At 43.3% G+C, this 19166-nt stretch overlaps 1 protein-coding gene across 1 annotated transcript in view; it reads right to left on the bottom strand.

The window, feature by feature from the left end:
• Positions 1–19166, bottom strand: part of FBN2 (fibrillin 2) — a 280296-nt gene that overhangs the window by 85046 nt on the left and 176084 nt on the right. The window contains exons 29-34 of the mRNA XM_006131867.2: positions 18889–19011; positions 18615–18740; positions 7851–7976; positions 6435–6557; positions 4906–5028; positions 805–930 (exon numbers count right to left, since the gene is read on the bottom strand). Of these exons, the coding sequence (XP_006131929.2) occupies positions 805–930; positions 4906–5028; positions 6435–6557; positions 7851–7976; positions 18615–18740; positions 18889–19011 (747 nt within the window). The remainder of the gene's footprint in view (positions 1–804; positions 931–4905; positions 5029–6434; positions 6558–7850; positions 7977–18614; positions 18741–18888; positions 19012–19166) is intronic.

The raw sequence follows: 19166 nt of genomic DNA, 5'->3' as shown, positions 1-19166 counted from the left end.
TCCAGCAATGGGAAAGTTGATTTATGTACTTACATATGGGGGTCTATATATGTGAAATTTTGGTGTAATTTTAGAGAATGCTCTTAAAAATCTGGCCTTCAATGTCTCTTCAAGAGGTTTACTCTTTCCAAGTCATCGTGAGGTTTTCACTAACATTTTTGGTTTTAAATACTAGACTTTAGAAGTTTTGGAACACTCAGGACACAGAAATCAGTCTAAAACAGTCCTCATACGTTTCTGTTATAGAGCCTGAGAAATGACATCAGATAATGACAAGGAGTTGAATCACTGTCAGCTAGAAGTTATGTCTCAGACAACAGAGTACATATGATGGTGATGGTGTGGGGGTGGGGGGGACGGAGGGGGAAAGAGTCCAAAGAGAAATTTTAGGATTGTTGTGATTTAAACATAGTAGTGAACAGCACAGTTCATATTTCCTGTATACATTTATTAAACAAAGTGGTGATCAGCATAGTTTGTATTTTCTGTATAAATGTATTAGATAGACAAGAGGTCAGCAGAATTTTTCCACAAACTATTCAGTAAGACAAAAACAAGATAAACGATTAAGGAAATCAAAGATGTTGAGCCAAACCTCTGCTCCAGGTTTCTTGGCCCAAGACCAGGAAAACTTCATAAGGGACTAATGCTACCTTCAGCATAATTCTTACTGCAAAATAATCCCTGCTGGAGAAGCATATGAAACATCTTCTGTGTGTTCTGCTTCCAGGCTGAGGTTCTTCCAGCACTTCTTGTGGTTTCCTTCATAGCAGCCAATCCAAACTCAGAATACTGGTAACTCACCTTGGCAAGATTTGCTGTCTGAAGCTGGAGTAAATCCCATCTCACACTCACATCGATATGCACCAGGGACATTCAGGCACTGTCCATTCTCACACAGATTAACATTTTCAGCGCATTCATCAATATCTGTGGGAGAAGAAGTAAGTAGCCATGACATTTCCATGATGCATTTTATCGTTAAAGTATGATTCTTCCCATTCATCTTCCAAATAAATGTTGTTAAATATTTGTTGATATAAAGCAAAGTAGACACACCATTCAAAGACAGAATATAAAAGAATGTAGAAAAACAAAAGGTAACAACTGTTTCCAGTATCATTTTATCCTTTTGGGAGACCATGCACTTACATTTTTATTAATAGATTTTACCATACAGTATCTAATTCTGAACTAACATAAGTTTTCCAGACGGACTAATGGCAAATCTGACAAACAGTAAGCTGGTTATTTTATTTCTGAAGTCATAAACCTGTATCATAAATACAGTGATGAAATATTTCTAAAGAAGATACTTCTAGAGGCAATTTTTCAAAATGAAATCTCTATTGATATAAATGTACATGACTTTTCCACAATTTTTCAGCACTATTAATGCTGTTAGCAAGTGATATATACACAAACACTATCTGCATATACTGTAATGCCTCAATGTTATAGTTATGTTCCTGAAAAATGCTATTTTAAATAGAATGATGTTAAACAACTTCAATTTTCCTATACGAATTAATGTAAATGGGAGTGGGGGGTTATGTTCCAGGGATTTTTTTCAGCAAGCGCAAGACAGTATACACATATACAGTATAAGTTTTAAACAAAACAGTTTAATACTGTACACAGCAGTGATGTTTGTGAAGCTTGGTTGAGGTGGTGGAGTCAAAAGTTAGAATATTTCCCAGGGTTTGCCTTGCTATTAAATGATGAACTAGCACTTAGCTGAGCCCTCAGGGGTTAATGTAGATTCACACACTAGAGGCAGCATGGACTAAGGCAGGAGAAGGGAAACAATAGACTACTGGCAGTGGCTGCAAACACTTCCCTGCAGAAACACAACAAGATGATGAACCCATGGTATCCCACTGGGACACACCGCTTTCTCCTGTGACAGCACATGCTGGCTGCACAGTGGCAAAAGGTGTATATGCGTTAGACAAACACATATACATGTGTGTGCATGTGCATAAGGGGGGCAGACAGATGCACTCTGCCCCTTAAATACACTGCCCTTTTAGGCACTGTGTTGTAGTTCTGTAATTTCAGACTAGGGAACCTGTAGATGTTTATTACTTGCTTTGTGGAGATGGGGTAAGGAATTCAAGGACTCAATCGGGTGGAGAGGAGACATTCTAACATCAGCATCCCTCCCGCACCAAGCAGCTCCAAGGCAGAAGGCAGGAGCAACATGGCAGTGGGGAGCTGGGCACCTGAATTGTTGATGGAACCTGACCAACCGCATACAGTATATTACAGTGAATTTAGGGGAGCAAGTGAGGAGCTGCCAGCCCACCCTGGTTCCCATCCCCAAGGATAGAATGCTTTTCCAGAAAATACCACAAGTAGTGAACAAAGCAGGAAGCCAATCGATGTTACAATGGAGCACTGCACAACTTTAAATGAACATGTGCTTTCATAAGCAATATAACGAAACAACCTTAATGGGGACAACGTTAAATGAGGAGTTACCATACAAACTGAACAGCAGTGGTGTTTGGGGGATTAAAATATCATTTCTGTGCATAGCACGCTAATTTTTGCAAATGCTCTTTCAACATCTGGCCTTTATAATTTCACTATTTTGCTACCGTAATTTAAAACAATACATATTTCATTCGTATGGGAATGTTGTTCAACAATACAGTCATAATCTCAAAAACATGATTCAGATCATCCAGATTAAGTAAACAGATAGTAAAAATGACTTAGTAGTTCTATTCATTAATGCTTAGCTCTCAAAATTATGAGAACAAAATGTTGAAACACTAAACTTGAAAATATATGAGAATGACCTACAATGACACGCACATAGTAGGGGAAATGCTTTGATTTAAAACCATATATTTATCAACTATAACTCATCTAATACATAAAAGAATAGTTAAATTATTCTGCACTTACGAAGTCAACCACTGACCAAAATAAATAGAAAGATAACAGTGTCTATTCAGGATGGAAGTAAATTTGAGTCTACATTTAGGTTAACTGAAAAGTATTTTATACAGTAGCATTACTTTCCACCCTATAGTATATTCTAGGTGTATTCACAAGGAAGCCAATGAACATACATCAACAAGTACTAGTACTTAAAAGAAAACAAGTGTGGATGCAGGTCTATACTATGGCTGGAGAGGTTGACACAACTGTAACCATGCAAATACATAATCTCATCAATGTTTAAATATAAAATCAGGATAATCTTCAACACTTCCATTTATTTTCAGTTACCACATGAAAAAAGTTATTTCTTAAAATAGAAATTAAAAGTCAACGATTAGCACATATGAAGGAGCAAGCATGATATATTTTTCAATTCTAACCTGACTTTAAAAAAAAAATCATATAAAGGGCTGCATCTCCTGCTCACTACGCTTGCCAACCCTCACCTCTCTGGGGGTAGATGTCCGGCCAGGGAAAAAGGGCAAGATTGGTTGGGGGCAGAGGATCTGGTCAAGGGGGAGGGGGCAGGAGCAGACTAGAGGTGCGGGGTCTTGGCAAAAGGAGTGAGGGTGCTGGGTGGATGTCCGGTACAGATGGCGGAGGTGTTGCTAGGTGGCCTGGAGGGAGGTTGAGCTTGGATGGTAGAGGGGACCCAGTGTGACTCGGCCTAGGGGTGGGGGTGGAGGATGGCTTGGATGCCAGAGAGGACCTGGTGCAGCCTCTGAGGGCGGAGGCGGGTGGAAATTTTTTTTTTTATATGGAGAGAGAGAAATCCTCCCCAGAATGGCATACTGGAGGGTCAACAGATGCTGCCCTCGGCAGTCCCTGTTATTAAAGATCCTGCCAATAGGGAAAGAATATGTAATGGGGAGCTGAAGCTGTGTGTGCTCCTGGCTAGCGAGTTCACTGGAAATAGCAGCAAATACATAGGCTGATGGGAATGAAAAGGGAGAAAGAAGAGGAGGATAGGGTAGACAAGAACACTAGGATAGTAGGGCAGATGCCCTACTCCATCAGGAAAGGGGTTAAAGCAGGCTGGAGAGAGCCTGTATAGAGCCCCAACTAATGGGGAAAGGGCTCTTAGAAAGAGACAATCAGAAAGTGGCTTGCTAGGGCAGCCCTGGATATAAGGATGTGCTTAGCAGTGCAGACAGTAGTTGTGCCCTGACCAGGTCCTGGGCATGCTCAGAGAAGTGGGAGAGTGGCTACAGCCTGATCCCAGCCAGGCTGCAGTCCTGAATAGAGGCCAGGAAGGTGCAAGGGTCCCATGTGAAGTAACCCAGGGATCAGGCAGAGTAGTGAGGGATAGAAGGAGGGCAGGACATGTTGCCGCTGGAGGGCCCCTGAGCTAAGATCCAGAGTAATGAGTAGAGCTGGATTCCTTCTTTTCCTCTTGCACTGCACCATACCTGGGTGAAAGAGTGGTCTTTATAGACTATGGCCTGACCCTGAGATGAGGCGCTAGACTTTGGGGCTGCAGGTTGCCATGGTGGCAGGTGTACAGACTGAAGACTGCAGATATCCCCGGAAGTGGGATGAGAGACTGGCACAGTGGGCACTGCCAAAGGGCAGTCTCCTGAAGAGGACACAGGTCCAGAATCAGAATGTGGAGAGAGCGCAAAGCAACGATGGGCAAGACACCAGCCAGAATTGAGTGGGCTGCTGAGGACTAAGCTAATTCTCAGTTAGACCAGCAAGAGGTACTGCTGTGGTGAGTCCTGACCCATTACAAGCAGCCAATGAGCCACGTGCAGATTGGATACACATGATAACGTGAGAGCCAGGAGGCTCTAGTAGGAATTTCTCTGAATGATCTGGAGGGATCATGATCATGTATGGTAGAGGCTCTTACAATCTTCTCCCCACCTTTGGGAGTTAGTCATAATTTTGCAAACCTTCTAAAAATGGGGAAAATCAGTAACCAAACTACTCTTCTTATATCTGTCTTACCAGAACAAGTGAATCCATCTCCAGTGAATCCCTCAGCACAGGCACATCGGTATGACCCAGGAGTGTTCACACATTGAGCGTTCACACTACACTTGTGGGTTCCATTAGAACATTCATCAAGGTCTGTACAGCAGAAGAAAACCAAGAAAATCAGAAGAAGTAAAACTATCTATTTATAGCAGGCTGTACTTGCAATTAATCTGTCATCTAATACACACCAAAAATAACAAATGCTACATGCAACAGATACTGACTCCTACTAACTATTTACACTGAAAGTCCCAGCCAGTACAAGGTAATAAACCACGAGGAGAGAACTGCTCATGCTCTGACTTAGGCTACTGGCAGAACTAAAGGGAGTCAGGACTGCACTGCCCTTATATAGGCTAAGGCCTAGAGGAGCATCTGGGTGCACGTGCCATTTTGGTGGGAACTGCTGCAGGAAAAAAAAAAAGTCTTCAGCTCTTGCTATGGAGCACATGACTACAACAACTAAAAAAATCATTATTTTTACTTGGAGGTACAATGAAACCTCAGGCCATAATTTGCACAAAAAAGCTTGAGAGAGATGGTTTTGCCTTCTTGTCAGCAACAACTTAACCACAGTAAGCTTTAGGGGCAATTTTACAAAGGTATTTACCCACCTTAAGTCACTGATAGTCACCTACTGAGATTTACAAAAGCACCCCAGTGGGTGATTGGAAGTTACATGCCAGATTCACTAGGGTGTCTCTGAATCAGACTTAATGCCTATCTGCATCCATCAAAACCTAAAACCTTTGTAAGTCTGACATGTAGTGCTGTCTGATAATACTAAGACTATATTTTAAATAAATAATAAAATAAAATAACATCACCTAGTTCTGATACAGCATTTTTTATGCATAAATCTCAAAGCACTTTGCAAAAGAGGCCAGCACCATTATCCTCATTTTACAGATGGGAAAACTGATGCACAGAGAGGTGAAGTGACTTACCCTGCAGCAGCCACAGGCCACAGAGTCAGAAAAAAGCATGGTAAGAAATGGCTTTTAAGTTTATTTTCACTTATAGAAACTGATCTTCTATGCGTCAATGGTACAGAATCCCATAAAACATTTTCTTTCCTTCCCTTTGAATTTAATGGACTTAACATTTTACTCATCTTGACATTTACCCATAAGCTTTGGAAAAATATGTAATTCATTCTCCACTCTATAATTGATTGAATTTAGCTTAAAAATGCTGGACACGCATCAAAAGATGTCTATGCTGAAGTATTCCATTTCTTTCCAATATTGTAAGCCAACGTAAGTATTTTGACTTGAACCATTTCATATTACATTGTTTAAAGTAAACTGTTAGACAGACAAAAGATGGAAGCAAGCTTTTTTTTGTCTGTGAAGAAAAAGTAAAAGAAATACAAGAATCCTATTTATCTGCTATAGATCTTTCCATGAAAAGGCATAAAATGATTTTTTCAAGTAGTCAGATAAGTCCAATTTAAAAAATTTTTAGTTAAACAAATACTTCAGTAATTACACACTCACCAATACATTTAATGCCATTTCCCATCCACCCCTCTCTGCAGCTGCATTTGAAGCTTCCTGGCACATTAACGCATGAGGCATGCATATCGCAGTTGTGGGCACCAATCTCACACTCATCCACATCTAACAAAGCAAAACAAACTGATCAATTAAAGTTCAGTGCCTGAAATATTGGAAATTTGACATGTGATTCCTTTTCCAAAAACAATGAATATATCCATTGCATAATTTCAAAATAAAAACACTGTATAATTATTTAAGCAGTATATAGTCTATTATGTTTACAAGGTTTTATTTATCTGCAAATATATATTAAAACTAAGTTTATTTCTTACAATATCAGGATTTTATTTAATCTTCATGAAATCTTAGACAGATGTTATTTATTTCTGTGTGTTTAAAACGGTGCCCAACAGAGCTTTGAGCCCATATGCAAATCTTATTTATAAAAAGGACTAACACAGGGTTTTGACAATTATACAAAACATCTCTAAAGGCCAAGTTATAGGGAAAAAATCTTTAAGCTACTGCAAGTGGTTGATGTCCATAGAACATATAGAAAAATATTTACTATGCTTCATGAGAATATAATACAAAATATATGTAAAAGGATTGCTATTGATAACACTTTTGAGGTGCTAAGATCACGTGTTCCTCTGTTAGAATCAAATAATTGATAAATAGGAGAAAAACAGTTCAAATATAGTTAATATGTATATTCAAGAAAATTTCTGTGCTCAGTTTTATATATATTATAATATCACTCTGGCCATGTTATAATAAAACCAAACATTGCAAAAAACTAAAAACAGTAAGTGAAAGAGCAAACTGAAATTTCTATTTGATACAATAACTCAGGGAAACCCTCTACTTCTGTGATCAAAAATTTTCTTCTATTTAATAAGTATTGTCAACTTTGCTAGGCATTGCCGTTTGGGAAATATCCACGGCCACATTTATAGTATAAAGGATGATGTTTAGCTGCAGAAAAATGAAGGATGGATGTCATGAAAGCTTCCAGTATGGCAATGCATAGAGAGTAGGATGAGAGTCATTAGGCTGAAACAGCATCCATCAAAGCAGTGTAGAATAGTAACTTCCATGTGATCAGGGGTAGGATTTTCTTCCACTTCTGGATTTGTAGAGCCTGTTTGACCTTAACACTGTACAGGTTGTTCAAAGGACTGCATCTGGTTTCAGTTTCTGTTCTTAATCTTCTTTTCTTCCCTCTCCTCTCTCTTTTCTTTTATCGAGTTCTTGCTGTTTAGATTTAATTGATGGGCGTTTTTTCTCTAAAATTAATGTACATATCTAATCTCAGAAACAATTATTATAACACACAAAATCCATCTAGGAACTGCCTGTCCACTGTGACATAAAATATAACAACTATAATGCACAACACAAATGCTGTACCTGTACATCCAGTGGTTCCCTTCTTGACCGAATATCCTAGCTGACAGTGGCAAATGAAGGATCCCTTGGTGTTCTCACACTCTCCAAACATACAGATGTTGGAATTCAAATCACATTCATTTACATCTGCAGGTGCATATATTATATTAAATATTATTATTATTATTATGAATGACAGTTACAGTCATTAAACAGACTAAACTATTTTTTGAGAAATTTGACCCTTCAGGTGAATTTAATGTAAGTCAGAAGTAATCAATAATTATATTAGTAAAATATTTAAAGTTCACTTTAGATTTCAGAGGTATTGCTAGTTTTCAACATACTATGTTTCAACCATTCCTTACTTCATTTCTGCAATTCTCTAAACAGCTAAGCATGATGCTCCTGTGCAAATACACCAGCATTTTCAAAATGGATAACAGTTGAATATTGAGCAATGAAATCAATTTGTTAAAAGAAGAAAGAGTTACTCACCTTGTGCAGTAATGGTTGTTCTTCCAGATGTGTCCCCGTGGGTGCTCCACTCTAGGTGCTGGTGTGTCCTCGCGCCGGCGACCGGAAACTTTTTCTAGCTGTTTCTGCCGCGGCGCGCAGGCGCCGTGGCGCCCTCTAGTGTCATTGGGACTGAAGGGCGCCTGCGCACGGCTCCTCCGTTCCTTCTCTACCCGCCAGAGTATCAGGCTCCAAGCAGGGGAAGGAGGGAGGGTAGTGGAGCACCCACGGGGACACATCTCGAAGAACAACCGTTACCGCACAAGGTGAGTAACTCTTTCTTCTCCTTCGAGTGGTCCCCGTGGGTGCTCCACTCTAGGTGACTACACAGCAGTTGTCGGCTCGCGGAGGTGGGTTTGGAGCCATGTGGTAGTAACTGTGGATAGCACCGCTTGTCCAATCGCCATAGAAGATGCTATCGAGGTGGAGAGAGCATAGTGTTGCGCAAACGAGTGGTCAGATGACCAGGTAGCAGTGTTGCAAATGTCCTGCAATGGAACATTACGAAGAAAAGCGGTCGTGGAAGCTACCGCTCTAGTGGAATGAGCTGTGATAAGTCCAGGTAAGTCTTTGTTATGTAAGGTATAAGAGGTTTTAATACAGGATGTAATCCATTTAGAGATTCTCTGAGATGAGACTGCTTGTCCCTTAGATCTTTCAGCATATGAGATGAAAAGTCTAGGCGAGGCTTGCCAGGGTCTCGTGCGATCTATGTAAAATGCCAATGCTCGTCGGACGTCGAGTGTGCGCCACACGGTCTGGATCGGTTCCGTGTGCGGTTTCGGAAAGAAGGCAGGTAAGTGTATGGGTTCATTCACATGGAAGGGAGAGGGTACTTTAGGTAGGAACTTAGGGTGGGGTCGGAGTACCACCCTGTCCTGTAAAAATACGGTGTATGGAGGATCAGCCATTAAGGCTGCAATCTCACTCACCCTCCTACTGGAGGTAATGGCGACAAGAAAAGCCACTTTCATGGACAGATGAGACAAAGAGCAGGTCGCTATTGGTTCAAACGGGGGTTTTGTGAGGCTCTTAAGGACATGGTTCAGGTCCCAAATGGGGACTGGTGGCCGAACCGGAGGGAAGGTGTTCTGCAGGCCTTTGAAGAAACGCTTGGTCAGTGGGTCAGCGAGAAAATAAGTGCCTCGTAGAGAACGGTGAAAAGCCGCTATGGCCGCAGCATGGACCTTTATAGTACTGAGTGCTAGGCCGGAGTGTTTTAGAGAGAGTAAGTAGTAAGAATAAGGTACGTATAGGAGCAAGCTGTGGTGGGCTTGCATGGGTTTGAGCGTACCATTGGGAGAAACGCGTCCACTTGTACCGGTAGGTTTTCCTGGTGGAGCGTCTCCGACTATTAATTAGTATGCGTCTCACTTGTTCTGAACAGGCCGTTTCGGCATCTTGGAGCCATGAAGGAACCAGGCGTAGAGCTTCAGCTTGGGGATGTCCGGGTAAAGGGTCCAACCGTGGTTTTGTGAGAGGAGGTCGCGATGTGGAGGGAAGGGATACGGGTCTGTTACCATCATCTTGAGGAGGTAAGGGTACCATGTTTGTCTGGGCCAAGCAGGTGCCACCAGAATCACCCGTGCCTGGCTCGATCTGATCTTGTCCAGGACTCTGTGTAGGAGTGGGAGAGGGAGAAAGGCGTAGAGGAGGGAGGTGTCCCATGCGATGGAAAAGGCGTCTCCGAAGGAACTTCTGCCCAGGGCTCCCCTGGAGCAGTAGAGGTGGCACTTTCGATTGTTCTTTGTGGCGAAGAGGTCGACTTCCGGTTGGCCCCAGTGAAGGAAGATCGGAGTGAGGGCGTATCTGTCGATCTCCCACTCGTGCTGGTCCATGAACACGCGACTTAGGGCGTCTGCTGTGACATTTAGTATTCCGGGAAGATATACAGCGGAAGGGGTGACCCCATGTGAGAGGCACCAGGTCCAGAATTTGGCGGCTTCCAAGCATAGGGAAGGGGAACGGGCGCCACCCTGACGGTTGATGTAGTACATGCAGGTAGTATTGTCTGTCATAATGGTGATGGTCTTGTGGGCTATATGGTGAATGAAGTATTGGCATGCATATCTGTCTGCCCGTAACTTGAGGAGGTTGATGTGGAGTGTTTGCTCCACAAATGACCATTTGCCTTGGGCTGTGATGCTTCCCAAATGGGCTCCCCATCCCATGAGTGAGGCGTCTGTTATAAGCGTGAGAGTGGAAGTTGGACATTGAAAGGGGACGCCGTGTAGCATGTTTTGAGGAATTGTCCACCAGAGCATGGAATTGATAATGCGTGGTGGGATAGCGACATACTTGGAGATTTGGTCCCTGAAGGGTCTGTACACCATAGCGAGCCAGGACTAAAGAGGTCTCATGTGGAGTCTGGCCAAACTGACGACGTAAGTCGTGGAGGCCATGTGTCCGAGGATTTTGAGGCAGTGGCGGACCGTGACAGTAGGTACTGCTTGTGTTGCTCAGACAAAGTCGCGTATTATCGCAAACCTGTGTTCGAGAAGAGTGGCCCTTGCTGCGATTATATCGAGGAGGGCGCCTATGAACGCCAGTCTTTGTGTTGGGCGTAAAGTGAATTTTGCGTAATTTACGTGAAACCCGAGGACTGAGTAAAAGGGCTACTGTGGTATCTGTCATGGCCTTCGTTTCGTTGAAAGACGCAGCTTTTATGAGGCAATCGTCCAGGGATGGGAATATTATGATGCCTTGGCATCGAAGAAAGGCCATTACTACCGATAGGGTTTTGGAAAATACCCTGGGGGCCGTAGAGAGGCCATACGGGAGCACCCTGTATTGGTAGTGTTGGGTACCCACTGTAAATCGGAGGAAGAGTCTGTGAGCAGGATGAATTGTAATATGGAAATATGCGTCCTGAAGATCGAGAGCCGAAAGCCAATCGTGTTGGTTGAGTGCAGGAATGATAGTTGAGAGGGTAACCATCTTGAAACGGTGGTATGCAATGTATTTGTCGAGGCGCCTGAGGTCTAAGATGGGGCGCCAACCTCCTGTCTTCTTCTGGGTCAGGAAGTACGTTGAGTAGAATCCCCGGCCTCGGAATTGTGTTGATACGTGTTCTACTGCGCCCAGTTGAATGAGGTGTGAAACCTCCTGCAGGAGTACGGCTTCGTGAGAGGGGTCCCTGAAAAGGGATGGGGTAGGAGGGTGGTTGGGCGGGGTAGAGGTAAAGGGGATGACGTAGCCCGATTGGACTAGGTTCAAAACCCACTTTTCCAAGGTAATGAGGGACCATTGGTGGAAAAACGCTTGGAGGGGGCGGTGGAACTGAAGCGTAGCAGTTGGGAGGGTTGGCGGATTGGCTTCCTGGCTCTCGACCAGGCCTTCAAACCTGCTGCTTGCCGGCTGGGGGATGAGGTGTGGCATGTTGTTGTTGTTGGCGTTGTGATCTACGACGCTGGGATCTCTGTTTGCGGAAATCATATTTGAGTTGTTGGCGGAATGGTTCTCTCGGACATTGGTAAGGCTGGTATCTGGTCCTTCTAAATGGAGGAGTATACATTCCTAGGGTCCTAAGGGTTGTACGGGAGTCCTTCATAGAATGCAACACCTCATCGGTCTTGGTTGCAAATAGGTTGGTCCGATCGAAGGGTAAATCCTCGACCTTTTGTTGGAGGTCCCTAGGTACGCCGGAGGCTTGTAGCCATGACATTTGGCGGAGCACTATCGCCGAGGCCGTGATTCGAGCCGCGGTGTCTGCCACGTCCATAGCAGACTGCAAAGCTGTGCGGGAAATGGTGAGGCCTTCCTGCATAATACTAAGCAGGGTTGGCTGTTTATGCTCCGGAAGGTGTAGGAGGAGGTCCTGGAGCTTTGAGTAATTGGCATTATCATAGTCTGCGAGCATAGCAGTGTAATTGGCCGCCCTAAGGAGCAATGTGGACGAATAATAAACCTTTCGGCCCATAATGTCCACCTTTTTGTGGTCCCTGTCTTGTGGGGTTGCTCTTAGGTTAGGTTGTTTACCCTTGTGACGTACAGAATCCACTACTAAGGAGTTAGGGGGTGGGTGGGTGAAAAGAAAGTCCATATCCTTTGGAGCGATGAAGTATTTGCGGTCTGCTCTCTTATTTGTTGGAGGGATGGGTCTGCCAGATATTGTCAGCTGGGTCCATAATGGCCTCATCCATAGGGATGGCAATTCTGGAAGCAGTTGGAGGTTGAAGCGTGCGAAGGAGTCGATATTGTTTGATCTGCACCTCTTGAAGATCTTTTTCCTGCGCTACGGCAACTCTTTTAAACAACTCTTGAAACTTTTTTGTATTGTCTACCGACGGTGGGGCATCGGTGGTGACCGCTTCGTCTGGAGAGGAGGAGGAATTGTGTAGCGGAGATCTGGTCTCGCCCTCTGTGACGTAGTGGGGGTACTTGCTGGGCTGTGGTGACCTCTGCTGTCTGGAGCAAGACCCAGCAGGGAAAACCTCACTATGCAAAGGTGATGCCAAACTGGTTGAACCAGATACCCCCCATGGAGAGGAACAAAGGAAGGTGGAGACTGCCCTGGCTGGGGGGTAGGGCAGGAAGAGAGTCAGTTGAGTTGCGGGCTGGGAGCATGGAGGAGACAGCCTAGGGAAAGGGGCTGGAGTTTAGGGGCCCAGTCTCCCCCATCTCAAGGGGGCCTGAGGCACCCTAGCCCAGCTCTGTGACCAGATTACATCTGTGCTGTGCTGTATCCTGGAGAGGCAATAAACTTCCTCTATTCCACTGGCTGGTGCAGTCTGTTTGTGCCATTTCGGGGTGCAGGAGACGGGGGACCCCCAACGCGCCGTCACACCCTCAGAAAGGGAGTCATGGCCGCCTGAAGGAGCTGGAGAATTCGGCTCTGTGGCCGATGTGGTGGCAGGAGGAGAGGCCGGAGGTGGCCTGGAAACGGTAGAAGAGGGTCGATGGTGAGACCTCTTTGGATGTGAGTTCCACGGTTGCCATTGGGTGGCATATGGTGGGGGTGGATAGGCATACTGGTGTGGATACCACGGATGCGGAGGGGGAGGGTATGCATATTGAACCGCAGGCATTTGCCAGGATGGAGGTCTATGAGCCGGGCTAGAATGTTGCGACAAGAACCTGCTTTCGGGTAAAACGAAGAATTTAACTGTTTTTTTCCCACAGGAATAAGGCAAAGAGAGGGCTCCGTATACTGCTGAGGACGGTAGAGAAGGAACTGAGGAGCCGTGCGCGCGCAGGCGTCCTTCAGTCCCAACGACAATAGAGGGCGCCACGGCGCCTGTGCGCCGTGGCAGAAACAGCTAGAAAAAGTCTCCGGTCGCCGGCGCGAGGACGCACCAGCACCTAGAGTGGAGAACTCGCGTAGAGTGGAGCACCCACAGGGACCACTCGAAGGAGAATAATGTAAATCCAATTTAAAAACACTCAGACACAATTATCATATTGTAGCTGTGCTATTAAGACCTTCTCTCTCAGAACAATTTATTTAACAAATGTAACTCCACTTCTAGTCTTGAATTATCTTCAACCTAGGGCTATCAAGCAATTAAAAAAATTAATCGCAATTAATCACACGATTAAAAAATTGAATCACGATAAATTGCATGCACTACCTCTTTGAAACACTGCAGTGACGTTTCAAAGAGGGCAGCACTGCAGAAGCTCAGGATCAGCTGGAGTCCTCATCTGACCCCAAACTCAGTGCAACTGCCCCTTTGAAACGCAGCGGCGGCGTTTCAAAGGGGCAGCACCGCGGAAGCCTGGGATCAGCTGTAGTACTCAGCTGATCCTGGCTTGGTGCAGCGCTGCCCTTTGGAAAGGCCGCCCCAGCGTTTCCAAATGGCAGCACCATAGGAGCCTGGGGTCAGCTGGAGTCCCCAGCTGACTCCCTTTGAAGTTCCACCGCGGTATTTCAAAGGTGCAGAGCAAGGCGAAGCCCAGGATCAGCTAGGCACTCCAGCTGATCCCCGGCTCCTAATGTGCTGCCTCTCTGAAGCACCAGAGCAGTCTGCGATTAATGTGTTAAAAAAATTAATGCGTTAATCCTTCCCTGCATTAATTGCAACCATTAATGCACATAAATTGACAGCTCTACTTCAAACTGACTTCAATTTTTACAGGTTTGTTCGTTATTTAAAACTTTGATGAATGACATATCTAAGAGTGTATTTTAGGCTGTAGAGTGTCACTAGAAAAAATAAAACTAAAATAATAATTGAAACATAAGTAAAATCTAAATGATAACATTTACCAGTGACTGAAGTTTGGATTATAAATATAATTCCCTATATTAGGACAAGCATTAAAATCAAATAAATGGCAAACCGCCAAATAAGGAAATTCATGAGGATGCCATGATTCATATTACTAAAAAACACAGGGATGTCAGAGGAGATGGGGTGCAGGAACCTTCCAAATAATATTGCCCAGTATTTTTATACAGGCAGTCTCCGGGTTACGTACAAGATAGGGACTGTAGGTTTGTTCTTAAGTTGAATTTGTATGTAAGTCGGAACTGGTACATATTGTAGGGGAAACTCTAGCCAAACATTTCTCCAGAGCTCAGTTTTATTCTCCCACACCTCACTTCCCTCAGTCCTTTATTCTCAAGCTGAGGTGTCTGCTGAGAAAAGCCACTCCACTAGCTTCGTGTCTCCCTGGTCTGCTGGGGGGAAGCAGCTAATGCGGGGTTGCCTCACCCCGATGTAAGTCGGATCCATGTAACCCGGGGACTGCCTGGTACCTCCTTTTAAATAAAATGATAACACCAGGTTATGCCAGTAAAGGGAATTACTGTGGTAAGAATGAAAAGTCATTGTTTGGGTTTCGCTCTTTGATTTTGAAAGAAATAAGTATAAATTACAACAAGTGCAAATTTAAATAGAGGTTGCAAGAGTGGAGTTGGAAGATCTGTAAGGTTTTCAGATGTATCCCTATAGTTCTGATCTCTTGGAACTTCAATGCAGATAAGGACTCTTATGCATTTTCTAGGGTCTCAGTGGAGGAGCCCCAATCTAAGAGGATTGAGGAGGGAGCTCTAACATGTCCAGGGCATTTCCACAAGATGGGAGCAGCTGTGGCAAAGGTTTCCAATTTCATCTTCAGAGAGGGTTTCCACAAAGACTTAATATCAGGTAAGGTTTTTTCTTTTTCTTCAGGAGGTCTGTTTATTGTTTTCCCAAGCAAAGGGGAAAGAAGTACACGCAGTCCCCGGGTTACGTACAAGATAGGGACTATAGGTTTGTTCTTAAGTTGAATTTGTATGTAAGTCAGAACTGGCTCCAGATTCAGCCGCTGCTGCTGAAACTGACCAGGGCTGACTACAGGAAGCTGGAGGCAGAATTGCTCTGCCCCCAGCTTCCTGGAATCAGCCACTGATCAGTTTCAACAGCGGCTGAATCTCGAGCCTGGGACAGAACAGCTGGGCTGCCAGGTAGGTCCCTGCAGGACCAACCCGGCAGCACCCCAGCTGCTCTACCCCAGGGTCCACAACAAAAGCCTGGTCTGCTGGGGGAGGGGGAGGGGGGCCGCACTAGCTGCCCCCCCCCCCAGCAGACCAGGCTTTGCTCCCGGTGTCTCTGGTCTGCTGGAGACGGTCCCCAGCAGACCAGGGGCACCCAGAGCAGCTTTTCTCGCCCCGGAGGTCGAGGTGGCGGGACCGCTGCGCTCTGGGCGGGACCGCTGCCTGCGAGCTCCGGGGCGAGAAAGCCCCGTTCGTAAGTCGGATCCACGTAACTCGGGGACTGCCTGTATATACACAGGAGTAATAGCAACTATCTGGTTAGAGGTTCAGACTGGGGGAGTCCTCTGGCAGCTGCTAGGTCAGGCCCTTTTTAACCCGGAGGGGTTCCACGGAGTCTGACTGCAGTCTCCAGCTCTGTTTGCCAGAGATTATCCTGTCTCCTGATTCCCCCTATCTTCCGCCTTCATGGCTAAGCTCTCCTTTTTATTCCAGATGAGAGAAGACAATCCTGAGGTGTGAATCAGCCACATCATCTGATTTCCAGCACCCGCCTGAAAGGCTTCTCTCTGGGATAGAGTTAGCGGCTCCCTGTCCCTCTCTTGGGCTATTAAAGGAAAAGATCACCCTAGTACAATGCTATTATCACTGATCCCTTTTTGCAGACACCACAATATCATATCTGTTCATCACCAGTGTGTATGGTGGAGGCTAAAGATGCAAGGGGAGAGGTAAGTTTGTTTTTTAAGGCCACCCACTCCTTCCAGTTAGAATAAGAGAGTTGTATATATGATAAAAATATTTTCATTAAAACACCCACTAGAATACAGGAATAAATTTAGTGTAGAGACGTAGGCTACGTGTTTAGATTCTACTGCCTGATGAATCATAACTGCAGGTTCTCAGTTACAATTTTAAATAAGATTACAAGACTGCAGAATGAGCCAAAAGTTTAGTTAACTCTGAACTCTATACCATCATTAAAATTGCAGATTTAGTTGCAAACTTGTAAGTAGTGCACACTTCTGTTCAGCCACTCATTTTACATCAATGTTTACATTTTATTTGAGTAACTCATATCTGTAGGATCAGAATCATATCTGTTTATCTCCATTACTACACATGCAATGAAGTAAATAAAAAATGTTACCTAAATTTCCACAGATCATAGAATACTAGGACTGGAAGGGACCACGAGAGGTCTTCAAATCCAGTCCCCTGCTCTCATGGCAGGACCAAATACTGTCTAGACCATCCCTGATAGACATTTATCTAACCTACACTTAAATATCTCCAGAGATGGAGATTCTACAACCTCTCTGGGGAATTTATTCCAATGTTTGACTACCCTGACAGTTAGGAACTTTTCCCTAATGTCCAACCTAAACCTCCCTTGCTGCAGTTTAAGCCCATTGCTTCTTGTTCTATCCTCAGAGGACAAGACGAACAAGTTTTCTCCCTCCACCTTATGACACCCTTTTAGATACCTGAAACTACTGGTACTTTGTTGCAGACAGTAAGAAGCTACAAAAATAAACAGTAACAACTTCACAAGCTTCTTAAAGTGGATGATACTGTTAACCAAATATGAAATTCAGACTCATGGTCCACTGCTGTACAACAGTCAAACCTGAGGTTTTCTGTTCCCAGAGGAGAACAGTGGAAGGGAAAGTTGTTTTCATAAGCACTAACATAGCTAACAACATGAGAGAGGGAACTGTTGAAGAGATCAATCCTGTCTTTTGCCTGGGTTGCAAAAACACTGACCAGCTTAGTGGACTTGGCGTGCAGTTAAGAACCCATAAGGATTTTAACATCTCAACAAGATAAAGGCACAAAGAAGAAAAAAATATAGTTCAAGGACACCTCTTTATACTACTTTTCACCTATTTTATTCTCTGGGAGGCTAGCATATATATAAAACAAAGGCTGTTAAGACTTTGCATATCAAAACATGCCATCATCATCTTCCTTATTGTTAAAATTCAATCAAACTGAAGAAATAATTCCAAAGTATTTCAATTGATTTCTTCAAATAAATCACCAGCTTTCTTTCCCATCATTTCAAATTGAATAGGTAATTGTGCTTTATAAAAAATACAAATAAAAGAGAAAACATGTACATTAAGATGTAAAAGTGAAAAGGCACAATATAAATACCTAGATAATTTAAACAGATTGGATTAGATAGAGAAAGCAATGTTCATTATGAAATCCATCATCGTTACTAAGTATATGTTTCAGTAGGTCATTTCATAGTATATACAGGCAATCCTTTACTCTAGCACTGCCTAACCTGTAAGTGCTAAATTCCATATCCTTACAACTTCACAGGTTTTCTGAATGTAAATTGAGAGTGTGTTTATTCTTCTCCTAACCATCTTCCCAAATAAAAAAAAAGCGGATAGAATTTTTAAAATAGAGTTAAATTATAGCAGTAATTGACAGGTAAAAAAATTACAGGGATGATATCATTACCCCAAATCAAGCATTACAAAGTCAGAAAGTTCAGAGTTAAGCTTACACTTTCAAGAAATTCAAATCTGTTACATTATGGAAATGAAGAGTTAAGCACCCAAAGTAGCCTTAATTCTGCCCAACAATGATTCTGTGCAGTAATGCTTAGATTATGAATAAAGCGTTTAATGTTAATGGATTCAAATTAGATCAATCTTACCTTAAAAGACCTTTAAAAATATTTTCTCTTCAGAGGCAGGCAATTAAAGTTTCTTAAGAAATACTTTAGATTTTGGTTTTCAGTGATTTTTTTCTTACAGTTTGATTCTGCTTGCAGTGATTAATCAGGAAATATACACAACATACCTGTTAAAATATAACTTCTTGTTACTTACCAATACAGGTTTTCATATCCATGGAAGCCATGAAGCCATCATAACAAAGACAGCGATATTCTCCAGGAATATTAGTACACTGTCCACCATCGCAGATATCTGGGCTGTTTTCACATTCATCAATATCTGGAACAAAAATAGATCACAGTGCAGCACATACAGATAAGGATCTGCTAAAATAATATGTTTTGTTTAGCTAGAGAATATGATGCTGGTATTTTTTCAAATGAAGTCTCATGAAGACACTACAGTATTATTTTATCTTCTCACTTACCTGCACATGTTCTGACATCTGGCATGAGAGCATAGCCATCACTGCAGCTACATTGATAGCTGCCTTCTGAGTTAGTGCAGTGGGTGTCACAGCCTCCATTCATGATCAAACATTCATCAATATCTGGGAAAATAATATTTGGACTACATTACTTGACAACTCTGCTTTCCTAAGGAGAAGCCATCTTTTCTTGCCATTTTATTTAGCAAGGAAATCATTTTCAAGAATTTCATATTGAATTTCTATTCTTACTTTATATAATTGATTTACATGATTTA

Source organism: Pelodiscus sinensis, chromosome 6, assembly GCF_049634645.1.
Source record: "Pelodiscus sinensis isolate JC-2024 chromosome 6, ASM4963464v1, whole genome shotgun sequence".
In the NCBI taxonomy this organism is placed as follows: Eukaryota; Metazoa; Chordata; order Testudines; family Trionychidae; genus Pelodiscus; species Pelodiscus sinensis.
Note: the sequence above shows the minus strand (reverse complement) of the source record. Positions and strands in the feature narration are given on the sequence as shown.